Source organism: Centruroides sculpturatus, unplaced genomic scaffold (assembly GCF_000671375.1).
Source record: "Centruroides sculpturatus isolate CEXI.00-Female unplaced genomic scaffold, Cexi_2.0 scaffold135, whole genome shotgun sequence".
NCBI classification, from domain to species: domain Eukaryota; kingdom Metazoa; phylum Arthropoda; class Arachnida; order Scorpiones; family Buthidae; genus Centruroides; species Centruroides sculpturatus.
In genome coordinates this window covers 734910-749233 of record NW_019384343.1, presented here as the reverse complement: position 1 = coordinate 749233, position 14324 = coordinate 734910, and the positions used below count along the sequence as shown (strand labels likewise).

The 14324-nt window shown below is 36.3% G+C and overlaps 1 protein-coding gene across 1 annotated transcript in view; it reads left to right on the top strand.

The window, feature by feature from the left end:
• Nucleotides 1-6734: 6734 nt before the first annotated feature.
• Nucleotides 6735-14324, top strand: part of LOC111634909 (patched domain-containing protein 3-like) — a 29793-nt gene continuing 22203 nt past the window's right edge. The window contains exon 1 of the mRNA XM_023379744.1: nt 6735-6900. Within this exon, the coding sequence (XP_023235512.1) occupies nt 6748-6900 (153 nt within the window). The 5' untranslated portion in view covers nt 6735-6747. The remainder of the gene's footprint in view (nt 6901-14324) is intronic.

The window sequence follows — 14324 nt, the reverse complement described above, 5'->3', positions numbered from 1 at the left end:
TAACCCAGCAACGAGTTACTAAACTTTCCCGGAAACATTTAAAAATTTGGAGCGCCCTCTGTTATCTTATTTTATATTTTTAATTATTATAAAATGACGAAAACCTTACTGTTAAGGTTAGGAATGAGTTTTATTTTAAAAATTGTAAATCCTAATAACCAGTAAAATCGTCATTAATTTGGCCCTACTGGAGAAACACACGACCCTATTATCTTCCCACTTCTTCGACTTTTAACCACCAAAATTTAATAGCTTCAATCCTCCTAATAAACTAACAAACATTCCTGCAAAGTTTAAGAAATTTTCGACAAAAGGCACAGGCGTTATTAAGCTTCAAACAGGGTGAACAAAATCGTGTCACACACGTACAGATACACACAGTACGAATATCAAAAGCGCTCAGAAATTAAATAAATAGAAACAAAACACCTTTTTTGCTGAGAAATAATTGTAATTGTAAAAAACAAACGTTTTCAGCCCAATTAATTCTACATACACACACATTCTAACATCCATATATGCAAAAAAAAAACAATTTGTTTTTTTGCATTTCTTCTCAACGTTTCGAGGTATCTTGAGTCCAAAAATGTAAATATCTTGGGGAAAAGTAAAAATTGCAACCAAATCTGTTGTAAAACAATAATTTTACATCATACAGTGTGTGTATTACATCATATAATTGAACGAACGTAATAAGCAATATGCAAATTAAAATGCGCATAATTTACCTTCTTTCAGTTATTAATTGTATCATTGTGGCTTAACTTGTTCCAAAATGCCACTAGGAAAAGAACTGAGCGAAAAAGAAGTGAGAAAATCTTTTTGTATATGGACAAGGAAAATCTTACAGACTGGTTACAAACTTCTGAAAAGATCTATTGGAACAATTTAAGACTGATATGTAGAAACTACGCCGTTAGGTAGTTTCTACATATCAGTCTCTTGCACTTACTGGCACTTTTACTTTGTCCGATTTTGATGGGAAAATCCAATACTTCTTCCATTTCTCACAATTATTAGCTTATTACCCCTTAGAAGGATTTTAACTAACAACATGGTTCATAACATGACGAAGATCAAAATGTAGTTTTTCATTGTAAATATTTTCGCAAGTTGAAACCAAAGTTTTCGTAAACAAACTATAAGAACGAGCAATTACAGTAGAGCATCGATTATCCGACCCCCGATTAACCGTCACCTTGCTTAACCGACCGCGTTCTAGTCGGCAAATTCAAATGTCCGCTAGTGATGTGGCGCTACATTATTTGGCTATGTCTTGGCTACTTTAATATTATTTTTACGTGTTTTAACTGGCAACATAGCTCGACCATGAAAGGAAGCCAGTATTTAAACCAGGCTTAATTTTCTAATTTTTAACGATACAATAGCGACGATTATTATTTTTAAAAAATTTTTGTTAGGCTTAACATTGATGAAAATTCAACACGAAGTAGGTTAATAGCGATATACTAATATGCTAATTACATGGGATATAATAATATACTACACTAATAATGGATTTTTTCATACTTTTCGGTTATCCGACTTTTCAATTATCCGACCAACCCCAGTCCCCAATTGAGTCGGATAATCGATGATCTACTGTATTTATTGTCACATCGTCACAATGCCGGACTATAATTTTTGTTCTCCATCTCAAATTAGTATAACGGGAGCGGCGGAGTTTTGGCGGGAACGCTGGTCATTGTCGATGGTGTTTTTGAAAACCCGACTATGGAGATATTTTTGGTATGTTACTTCCGAAAAATTCCGCTGGCGATCTGAAGATGAACATTGGCAGTTAGAGAGAAGACATGTCACATTCCTGCCAATTTTGATGGAATGATGATCCATCTCCTATAGGCTTACTGCGTGTGGCCAGCAGCGAAGAATATAACGAATAAAAATACATTAATTGTGTGAGGTCCTCCACGTTGGTTGAAAATGTCCTGTACACGATATTGTTAAGTCGACTGACAGTTCTTTGCCTCCCATCCCACGACATCGACTGTCTGCAAAGGTTTGACCAGATGTCGCGCGAGTCAAAATATTGGGAGGGTTGTGTACGTGACACGACCGCAATCGTTAAGGCGTAAATCCGTCTTTGTAAGATGTAAGTAAATAAAATCTTGATGGTTATCAGGTTATCACATCCCAAGTCAATATATTGAGTTCTTGACCAAATAAACACAGATCTTAAAAAATAAAATAAATATATTTTGAGCTCAAGTACAAAGACTCAGCAGTACCACACACGTGGTCGGAATGACTCTAGACGGAGACAAAATACTAAATCTAGGGGCACAGTAAGACATTACCAGGTTCGCCACAATAGAGAGGTTGTGGCCGACGTTTTAAACGCAAAAACGTGTACGTCGGACGTTCAGCACCGCCTTCCTGTAAGCCTAGAAGTTTGACAATGGCGTTTAGAATGTCGAGCATGATTCTACTGACGTTCCAAACACCATTGTCAAACTTCTAGGCTTACAGGAAGGCGGCGCTGAACGTCCGACGTACACGTTTTTGCGTTTAAAACGTCGGCCGCAACCTCTATTATCTATCGGTTCAGACGGCGGCGTAGTCGAAGTATTCGTGTCAGAGTTGACGCGCTCGGTTTTTGGGCTTTTCTGATTTCTTTTAAGTTTCTCTTTCTAATGAAATACGTTTCTTACATTTCTGTTCATATTTCCTTTGCAATTTCTTCAACCGTATGAAAATTTTCTTTGAATCGCACACTTATAGGCTTATAGCTTTACAAATCCTATTTTATCGGTTATTATTGCTAAATTACACTCACTGCCAAAAGTTAAGCACGGAGCAGAAAATGTTTATGTCCGGAAAGCAATCTGCATTTGAGAGGCTGCAATTCACTGCAGAGGTAGGTGGAAGTATGCAAATATGTTATGTTACTACCAATCATAGTTACGTGTCGCGAAATATGCAAAACAGGCAGTCGTATAAGAAGCCAGCCTTCTGCAGTATGAGAGGAGTTGCATGTAAGTGCCTAGAAAAAGTGTGGAGAACTGTCATAGAATTAGTGTGCATGACTGACGTGTTTCTATGACTTCCAGAAGACAAATGATAGACAGTGAGTGCTGGCGGTGTGTGGGACGCCATGAAGCAGGACAATCAATCACAGATGTTGCTCTTTTCTTCGGTGTTCATCATTCCATCATTTCACGGTTATGGAAACAATTCCAAACAAGCCAAACAGTTGTCCGAAGACCTGTGGCCGATCGCCCAAGACTTACGACCCCTGCAGAAGATCGCTATATTTCTCTTGTAGCCAAGCGGAATCGAAGATTAACCTCTACACGTGTGACATCGATGGTTGCAGCAGCCATTGGTAAAACGATATCTGCTACAACCATCGATGGTTGCAGCAGCCATTGGTAAAACGATATCTGCTACAACTGTGCGCCGAAGGCTACACATGAACGGACTGTGCGCCGAAGGCTACACATGAACGGACTGTACGTCCGGGTACCAAGAGTTTGTGTTCCACTATCCGTCCAATCCAGAGGCACGCGATTAAAGTGGTGTCGGCAACATGTGAATTGGACTGTGTCTGATTGGGGCAATGTTATGTTCACAGATGAGTCGCGATTTTCCCTGGAGCCAGATGACAAACGTGTAAGAATATGGAGAGAAAAGGGCATACGCAATCGACCCCAGAACATCATCGAGCATCACGCATTCCGAGGTGGAAGCATTATGGTGTGGGCAGGCATTTCATTGGGATATCGCACCGACCTGCACATCTATCGAGGGGTTTCTGTGACGGCTGTCCGGTATCGGGATGAAGTCCTCGAACCCATTGTGAAATTGTATGCTGCAGCAGTTGGTCCTGCTTTTGTTTTAATGGATGATAACGCACGACCCCATAGAGCTGCCATCGTCGACGACTACCTCGAGAGTGAAGGAATTGCGCGTATGGATTGGCCGGCATATTCGCCAGACCTCAATCCCATTGAGAATCTTTGGGATGCCCTTGGCCGTGCTGTGTGTGCACGTTTCCCACCCCCTCTAAGCAACAGGTTACGATGCTTCTTATAATTGCGCATTGTAAAATTAACGTAAACATATCTTTTCAATAATGAGATTTTGTAAAAAGAAAAAAAATGTTCAAAATTCCAAACCCCTTATTTTACAAATTTTATGAAAATTATAGCAATTTTTAGCAATATTTATATTTGCAACTTATAATCTCTGTAACTTTTATGACTAATAACTGAAGTAGCATATTGACAAATAATAGGTTGATTAATTTAATGAGATACGGCAGCGCAACTTATGGGCACTCCGCCAGGACTTTATATGCGAAACTGATCTTTGTTTATGGATTCGATACGAAAAAAAAAGCTCAGGGAAACTCTACGTGGAAAACCGTTGATAAGGCGCGAACCCATAAACAACGATTAGTGTTCGGTGATCTTAGCCTCTCGGTCGCTAAAATAACCACTGATAAATGGCATATTTATTAGCTTTGCTTTAAAAGTAGGCTGTGATTATTACAGTACATCATTGAGTCTAGATCGTACATCATTAATGTTTTTAATACTATTAATATTTGCGCAACAACAGCTTTCGTGATATCATAGTTTCATTTGTTAGGCCTTGAATTCTAATTAACAATGGGTTGGATCGCCCCGGGTGATCAAAAATGGAGCACCTGCCAATTACATAATTAATATTATGTACGTTAATTGTCTGTACCCTTGCCAAAATAATATTTCAATATCATTTACAGATTTCCTTTAACTTATTCTATCATCCGAAACCCGATGTGATACGAATCTTCTAATCTTAACTTGCAAACCCTAATAATGTATTTTAAACACAATTGAGTAACTAATTGATTAATTAACGTGAACTGAAGACTGAACATTATTTAGACTATTAGATCCACTATTGGAGAATTGATTAATGTAGGTGAGCAGAGTCTGGGCAAAATACACATTGGGGCTCTGTAACAAATTACATTATTATATTAAAGTAAAGAAAATAAACGAAAAATATTGTATAGAGAACCGAACTCTTGGGCCGGAGCAACTTGATCCCTCTGGGTGGACTCTATAAATTATGGAAATTCGGACTAGGTACGAATTCGGAACCTCTTTGTTATGCGGCCATTTGAAAAAATTAATTCTGAAGTTTAAGAATTTGCCAATACTTTGTGGAGATTAAGACGTCAGTTAGTGTCTAGGGATCCGGGATCTTCTACCCGGATCTGTAACCGGATATCTCGGGCTCCCCGGTCCGATTAATTCAACCGGGCCTACAATTGATTCGGCCAGGTCCGCAATAGAGGCCATTATGAGTCTGGCTGAATCAACGATGGGTATTAACAAAATTGCTCTTTTAGGCTGGAAAATATTACATATTTTAATACTTCGACAATAAAATGTATCAGTACGAATAAAGAAAAATTAGTTAACTTTCGACGATCATTCTGACACGAGATATATTTTCTTGCATAATTTATTTTATATATTAACTGTACATTTAATTATCTGAAATCCGTCGTATGAATTTGATAGATATTTACTAACATTTGATACTCGGAGACTTGGAAATTTATTCCATTTCTAGAATTTCCGTCAGTGTAACGAAACGTCTATTAACATTAGCTTTCGTATATTACTATTACAATACGCTTATAACAGTACGCTATATAAAAATACGGAGGAGATGTTACTTTGTATCCGAGATAAAGTTTAAAATGTTTACTAAGACAAATAAGTAGACGCCTCGTATTGCTGAATTAATTATAATGCTAACTTGTAAGCTCGAACCGAGCAGATATTTTCTTCTAGGAAATAAACGACACGTGACATCAGTTACTTCTACGTTCAATCCTAAAGGGTGTATTATGAAAAAACGTGTCGTGAAATTCCACGAAAGACAAATACATTTAAAATAATTCACGAAAACTTTGTTTTAAAACATCGTCTATTTGAATATTCCGAAATAGTTTGAATTTATATTTTTGGCTTTTTCATACCCATTAGGGATTCGGCCAGGTCCACAGTAGAAGAGAATGGGTGGTGAGGGATTAGGGAAACTGGTCATTTGAATCGATCCCGGTTCCCCAGAGCAATATGCTGATGCCTTAACCTAGCAACTTGGCCTGAACCTATTTACTTATCACTTCGGTATCTTTAATATGTAGTTAATCAATTTTCTACTCGATGTTTAGATTCTGAGGCTAACAAATCAATAGTAAAATCGTTAAAAAAAATTTAAAAAAGAATTTTAAAAAATGTACAGTAGTCTATGTTAATTATTAACTTCGAGTCGACAAAAGTAATTTAATTACATTAAGTTAATTGATTAATCGCTTTATATAAAGTATTACAGGTAATTACGAACTATAAAAATATACACTAATTATTAAGAAAAAAAAAGAAATAAAATAATGTAGTCGTACAATTCGTGGTGGCTAGAAACACGTTATTCTAAAACAAATCAATATATTTATTATTATTATTATTTTGTTTTTTAGTTTAAAAACATAGTTTTGGCAAATTGCATTTGCATACTTTAGGATAACATTTCAAAAAAATTGCAAAAATGTTTTGAAATGTTATCATAAATGATTTTAGAATTTAGCTAGAAAATTAGTTGTATTGCATAAACATTTTCCTATACTTTTAGAACGGGGAAAACAGAAAATCAAGGACAGCGAGGTGTTCAGCTGAACCTGTTTACTTCTGACCTTAACTTTACTTTTCCATCGACGATTGCATGTCGCACTCCGTTCGCGATGTGATATTTTATACGTTCTTTACCAATATCTGTTTCGTAATTTTGGAATATTTCAGTTACATCAATTGTCAATCGCTTTTAGCATATCAAATTACGTTTATAAGCTGGAAATATCGAGCAGTAATTGTACAGGTTCGTTGATTTATTTTCATTTCTATACTTTGTCTTTTATCGTATTTCTAATTATTTTCAGTATTAATTTATTAAGTTAAATTATATTCTGTATTGAAAAGATGTGGCAGTTTTTTCTGTCCACGTTACTTTCTCACTTTGCGATTGTGTTACTGTATTAAAATGATCGTAAATCCTTTGGTAATAAGCTCTAAAGTTTGAAAAGTGTAATCAGAAGAAGTAAAATACAGTATTAACCTGGTATTATGTGATAATGCAATTGTACATAATTTTAAATTCTTATCTATACTATTGTTTCTTGAGTGAGCATTACACATACCTGCGTATGTGTACACGCGTGCGTGTGTTTGTAATTAGCTATCGACAATTTCTTACGAAGAGCGTCTTTTTAACTCTTTCGGCCTATGACTACTATGAGGGCTTTTTAACAAGCCTGTAACGAGTTCGGTCAAGCCCACAATGAGAAACCGAGTGGTGGGGGGAAGGGTTCCGACATATTCGGACGGATCATTCTCTCAAAATACCTGGGAGATATTTTTCCCTGCCCGGATTCGAGCCGGGTCTCTCAGAGTAGTGGACTACCACTTTGACCGCTCGGCCATCCGGCCGTCCTTAAGAAAGGATTATCTTTACGATGTAGCCTACTTAAGGCTGGTATACACGGTAAGGAAATCCTCAAAGGATGTGCTTAACAGACGAAAAAAACTCGGATATAACTGGCTGGATCGAGCATAGTAATTTACAAAACTTATTAAAATATCTCCCAACGTATAAAGAATTATTTTTATTTAAAAATGGATAGATAGAAAAAAAAATCACGGTTAATCCTCAAAGGATTTCCTTACCGTGTATACCAGCCTTTAGAAAGACCGGACATACGCTAAACAAGCCAAACTATATAGCCGCACCGTACGAGTCTATAGCTTAGACTTCACATTTTTACATATAGCATTGTTTGGTAGAGATGAATTGACTCTAGACTTGTGGCCCAAGCTACAAGCCCAGTTTTGCTTAAATCGCTTAATGACGTAATTCGAAAAGAAAAAGCAGTTGAATTTTGACTTAAAACAGAATTTATTTCGTGGTACTGTACTGAAAAACTAGCAGACCTTCAGATTTTTCACTAAAGAATTTAAAAATTGTGAATGAAATGCCGGTGGCAAGAAAGCGAGGAAAATGTAAATTAATACTTTCATTATAAATTCAAATAAATAAAACATAAAATTGAAACAAGCGATAATTTTAGCAAAATCACTTTTTGGTGATATTTTTTTTTTTTTTTAATTTTGCAGAAAGGACAAATAAATGAACAAAGTATGTTTGCTTCTTTCTGGACATTATAATACATCGAGTGAATCACACGACCTTTGATACCATCCAATTGTCGATATTACTCTATTACCTGCCAACGTAATAGTTATTATTTGTTTTCACTATTTTTACGAAATGACAAAAGAGAAAATAATTACCGTACTATGTAATCTTTCATATATTTTACATACCAAACAACACACGAATCGCGCGTAAATAAATAGAAATCCTTGTAAATTGGATTTCATCTTAGCGTATTTCTTTTCTGAATAGGGACTTTATACAATTTATGTTCCTTTAAGATTGAGAATTTATGTTCACAAACAGACAATAGGAGAACTTACATCAAGGTTTTTTAAAGCGATAAGCGTATCACTCTAGGCAATACGAAATAATGTTTCAATGAGCAGAGACGGTAATACTACGAGCTAAACATTCGACCCTATTAAAATAATTAATAAAAATCTTAACGAAATAATTATATTGTTTCCATTCCATCGTTCGAGGCCGACTGGAGTAGTGTTTATCCACTCCGTCACCGAACGCTAATGGTCCATCAATATAACCAGAAAAGAGCCCGGGGAGGCCGGGCTCCCTTGGTTATGACCCATGTAAATAAATAAAGGAAAAGCGAGTAGACATAGCAAATCGATTTGAATGTGACAAACGCATTTATACACACGTATATCCGATATCTAAGAGTTTAATCTTCATCCACAGCTCTAGGGCTACTTCCACAGTGGTCCAAAGGTGAATGCAGCTTTGATCTCTCTAATTCTTTTTCGTTTTTTCTTTAAAAACTGCGGGCGAAGTAACCATTTTACTATTGAATTATTTAGTAATGTAATTTTTATCATTGCACTTATCACCCGTCTTATTAATATTCACGATTGTTATCAGCAATTCTCCTTATTTTATAACTGAAGGTTAAACAATTACTACTTCAAAACGTTGTGTAAAAACCTTCAAAGTATTTTATTATAAAATATTTAAGTCATCTATATAACTATTTCCTTATAAACTAAATACAGTCCAACCTCTACGGGAACATAAAAAGTGACAGCTGTTCGAAGGCTATTTCATTTGCATTTCAAACGTTCCCGAAAAACTTCACCACTATTTAAAGATGGCTGTTGTTAGGAGGTGGCCGTTATTGGAGGTTCGACTGTCGAATTAAATTCGTACGTACCGAACAATTGCTTTTAAAATAATCATTTTCTATATCAATTAACTTTAAATCGCTCGAAAAGAGAACACGGTTTACGTATTCCTACGTGTAAAAGTAGCAAAGCGTTTATATAGGACAAATAACAAAATAAATAAATAAAATTTCAATATATATATTAATTATTTATAAAACATATTAATTTTTTAACTTTATTCTTAATGAAAGAAAAATAATATCATTTTATTTAGGTTAATATACCTCATTAAGAAGTACAATAGATAAAAAGAATATTAACCTTTGCAGTACTTTTTATATCAAACAAATATATGTAAAATCGCTAATAAATTCGTATTTTAGCGTAATTTATTCAAAAAATTTCGATACAATTTACGTTTTGTCCATTATTTTACTCAAAACCTTGACGATATTTAATTTAAAATCTGGCACAATGAACAAAATGGCCGATGTATAATTAATGAAGCTTTTAAGGAAAATTAGCAAAGATATGCCGTGTCAATATTTATAGATGGTATTTGAAATTATTTCGATTAAAAAATGAAGTTGTATCGATAAGTATTTTGAGCTCATTAAACTACTCTTTCGAGATTATTTAAATGCTCCACTTTGGTGTTGACCTTGGTAACGCTTTATCCCCCTTCGTCACTCGGAGCTAATCAACCCGGTAAACTCGCGATTATTATTGGAAACTTGCTCCTCCTTCGCCTCTACTCCAATATAAAATACTTTTCCTAATTTATTCTTCCTCCTTTGTGATTTATTACTTTCGACTATAATTTAACAGGAAAAAAGTATTTAATCTCTAAAAATGAAAATAATTTGCCTCTTCTTTCTTTTTTAATCGATCCATTCGTACACATTTATCGTTTTCTATTTCTACGTAATCTGATAGGAAAATAACGAACAAAAGTTATTACAATGTGAGAAGTATTTATAAAAATGCCGAGGTTGGATAAAACTAACGTAAACCGGTGGCGGGTTCGCATCTCCTCGACAGGTAGGCCGCGGACTGTTCCTAACAGCTAAATAGGAACCAGTTTCTTATTAAAACAAACGTTTGTTTTGTTTGTATGTGGCACCGCGACAGGTGGGCGATCTATCGAGGAGAGATGCCTCCTAGGAGGACTGTTATAAACGCGAAGAAAACCCGAAAAATTCCACGTGGCCAGCCCGTTGGCTAGGTGGGAACCCACGATTAACTACCGGTGTTCGGTGGTTTTATCTAATCAGCCACTGGTAGGCTAAAATCGACGTACAGTAATGGCGGGTTCGCGCCTGTTCAAAGAACTAACATCTAAATCGGGACCAGTTTCTTATTGAAAATCCTCCCGGGAGGCACATTCCGCTAGACAGATCGCCTCGTATTGCCCGAATAATGAGCTTTACGAAGAGAGAAACCGTATATTCGTGCATCTTCTTTCTTTCGGGGTTCGTACGGAGATTCTAGCCGTGTATCGGCTTTTTCTCCGACGAGCTATATTCGTGCATTAAATACTACAGTAAATATATTGAATAATTTCATTATAGTGGATTCCCTTTGTCTGAAAGAGGGCAATATTATAATTGAATATTACGCGCGTAAATTTAATTGTACAATTTTAATATTCTTTAATTTCGTCAATACTCTTGGTTTTATATTATTTAATTTAAATATACAACGAATTATAATTATATTTTAACTGTAATTCATCCGCACTTATAGTATAGAGCAGAGCTTCCGCAATCGGTGCGCCGCGGCACGGAGCCTCCAGGAAGAGGAAAAGCGCCGGTGGCGTGCCGTCATTGGAAACGGTAGATGCGCCGCTTCTCTCATATTTTCTAAAACAATAAATACAGTACATATTAATTAATTTTAATTATACGAAAATAATCGCGCAATATTTTATTATGACCGCATTACGTATCTTATTACAAATTTCTATACTACACGTGAAAAAAGATTGCTATCGTATATTCGAATATTAAGGATTAACTTAACGAGTATGGGCTCCACTACTCAGGTGGTCGGCACAGTTCGCCGAAACTGTTAAATTTTCCCCCACACACTTCCAGGAATTACTCAAAATCAGGCATGCATGGTTACTCCTCAAAGGATTAACTTAACGTGTATAGCCGCCTTTAGTGGCGAAGTGGAAGCGCTTGTATTGTCGGCATCAAAAAAGCCAGATTCGCGCACGCGCTTTACAGAGCACCAACCTCACCCGGTTTAGCCGGCGGAAGTCAAGGACCTGGGGTGGATGCAACGCGTATACCGCATCCGATTCTATCCGGAACCGGTTCCGGGCCGTTAGCCGCCCGCCGGCTAGATATTTGGCCGCCCTCGCCCGATTACGCCAATCGCGAGTAGATTTATAACTTAACCCGACCGATAAGAATTTACCGGTACATTTTTACCATAGTTCTGTATAGTTGACGGGAGTTTAAAAAATCCGTTAAAATATTTGATATTTTTATTCCCCTCTCCCATATTATATTACTTACGGATTTCGATGTTAAACCGATGATATTGCGATTTCGTACGTCCCATCTTTAATTAAGGGGATGTAGAAAAAAACGTATACAACTCTTGTACGATGTTAAAAAATTAACCGTTACTTTGGTAGCATCGTTTAAGACTAAATTTAATGAATGAGAGAGATGCGCCAGGTACAGAAAACGCTCTAGAATTTATTTTCCTTAAATTTACGATTTATGTATCCGTTTGTCATAAAAATTTGTCTTTCTACCTTTTTCCCCGAGACTACAAATATTCGAGTACGAAGTAACCGGTTTCGACTTATTTCTACTTAAGAAGTAGTTAAATTTAAGTAGAATTAGAAGTAGAATTATTTCTTAAGAAGTAGTTAAATAATTAAGCGATTAGGGAATTGGGGACGTAAACAAAACCCCGACGAAAGAGCCGAAATTTTACTTAAACAAAAGCCTAACCGAACCAATCTCTATCCGAGTACAGTGGGGACCGATTCCTTCGAAATATTAGACGTAATAAAGACAGAAATTTTTCCAGTTGGACGAGAGCGACCGAAAAGGTGTAAATTTTGGAAATTTCCGTGGGCGACACCCGGTCTTAAAACGAATTAGTCAGAAAACAAATGACGGACAATCTATTAAGTTTAACATATTTAGATTTTTACAGCTATGGCGAGAAACGTTTAAAATTTACAAGAACCTCGTCGCCTCCTTCGAGGTACACGAGTGATGCGAATAAATAGGCATTTGACATTGACCGGTATGGGCACCCCCGGGATTTGGCAGCCCGCGTGCGTGCACGCACCTCACACCTAGCGGGACCGTCTCCGATTCCACTGGTAGGAAGCTATTTGACTAAGTGGTTAAGATTTAATAAGTAAAGAAGATTTTATGTTACTTTTATGTACGTTTCTTTACAAAGCTATATTTAATTATAATTTTCTTTAAAAGTATATTCAAACAATTGAAGAATATTTTGTACCAGGTATGTATATCCACCACACATTTTATTTCACCGAGTAAGTTATTATTATTTTGTCTTTTATTTTAGCCCTTAGATCGTGGTTAGCGATTCGGAGTGTAACCGCGGTAATGAAATTTATTTGAAAAAATTTTGGCACGAGATCGTATAACGAAAAAGAAAACGTTATTAAAAGAGAAAGGCCAATGCCTAAGTTAAATATAAACGCTTCGACAAAAAAAATTGTTCGACATTTTCGCGGTAAAATGGCTCCGTAAATGCGTAAAAACGCAAAAATTGTTTTGTTGGCTCGCCTACTGTTTTCGAATGAAATTAGTGTGCGGAATAAGAATGACTTTGACGATTTAGCTGACGAAAGACGCGAAAAATCGTCGATTCTTTCGTATTTGAAGCGATTTGGAAATCGAAGCGCAGTAGAATTTAACGTTAGTAAATAATATAAAATAAATATTGGAAATTATAATGAGATAGTTACGGCGTAGATACCGTGTTTCCCCGAAAATAAGACATTCTCTGAAAATAAGACCTAGCATAGGTTTTGCTGAATTGCTAAATATAAGGCCTCCCCCCGAAAGTAAGACCTAGCAAAGTATTTTTTTACTCGTAACGGTTATCGCCAGATTGGTCAGCTGATCGCCACTGATGATCGCCACTGATTGGTCAGCAGACATTCACGCCATAAGGCATGCTTTGCATAAAGCTATGGCTTGGGTATCACAGATTTGCATAACGTTACGGCTGGGAATGGCTAAATGGCTAATTGGTCGGCCGGGAATCACGCCACATACGTTTGCATAGTGCTAAGGTTCAGTCTAAGGATGACTAATTGGTCATCGAACCTGATGTCGATGCTATAAAAAGGTTAAGTTGAAGCGAGAGTAAAAAGCTCTTCGGAGAAAAAGCAAACTAAGGCTGTGATCTCCATATGAACACGGAGGGAGAAGAATAGAATAGAGAGTAGGAAGTCCACTCCAGCACGGAAACTTCCTAAGTTCAGTTCGACACGACCGGATATACGTCACTTTCGTCTAAGTTCGACTTGGGAATTTTTTTGTCCAATAATAAATGTGAATTCTTCTTCATGGAAAAAATAAGACATCCCCTGAAAATAAGACCTAGCGCATCTTTCGGAGCAAAAATTAATATAAGACAGTCTTATTTTCGGGGAAACACGGCATATTTAAATTAATAGATGTTATATGTTTTTATCGAAGCGAGAATCGGCATTTAGAGGGCATAGCGAATCTATTGAATCTAATAACGAAGGTAATTACAGTGGTACCTCAGGATACGAAATTAATCCGTTCCGAAACTGAGATCGTATCATGAAAATGTCGTAAGGTGGATCATCTTTTCCCATACGATTACGTGTAAAACCAAATAATTCGTTCCAACGCGAAAAACATACTCAAATTAAAGCCAAGTAATACATTAAAAAAAATAACTGTAGTAAGAAAAACAAATGAAAAATGCGAA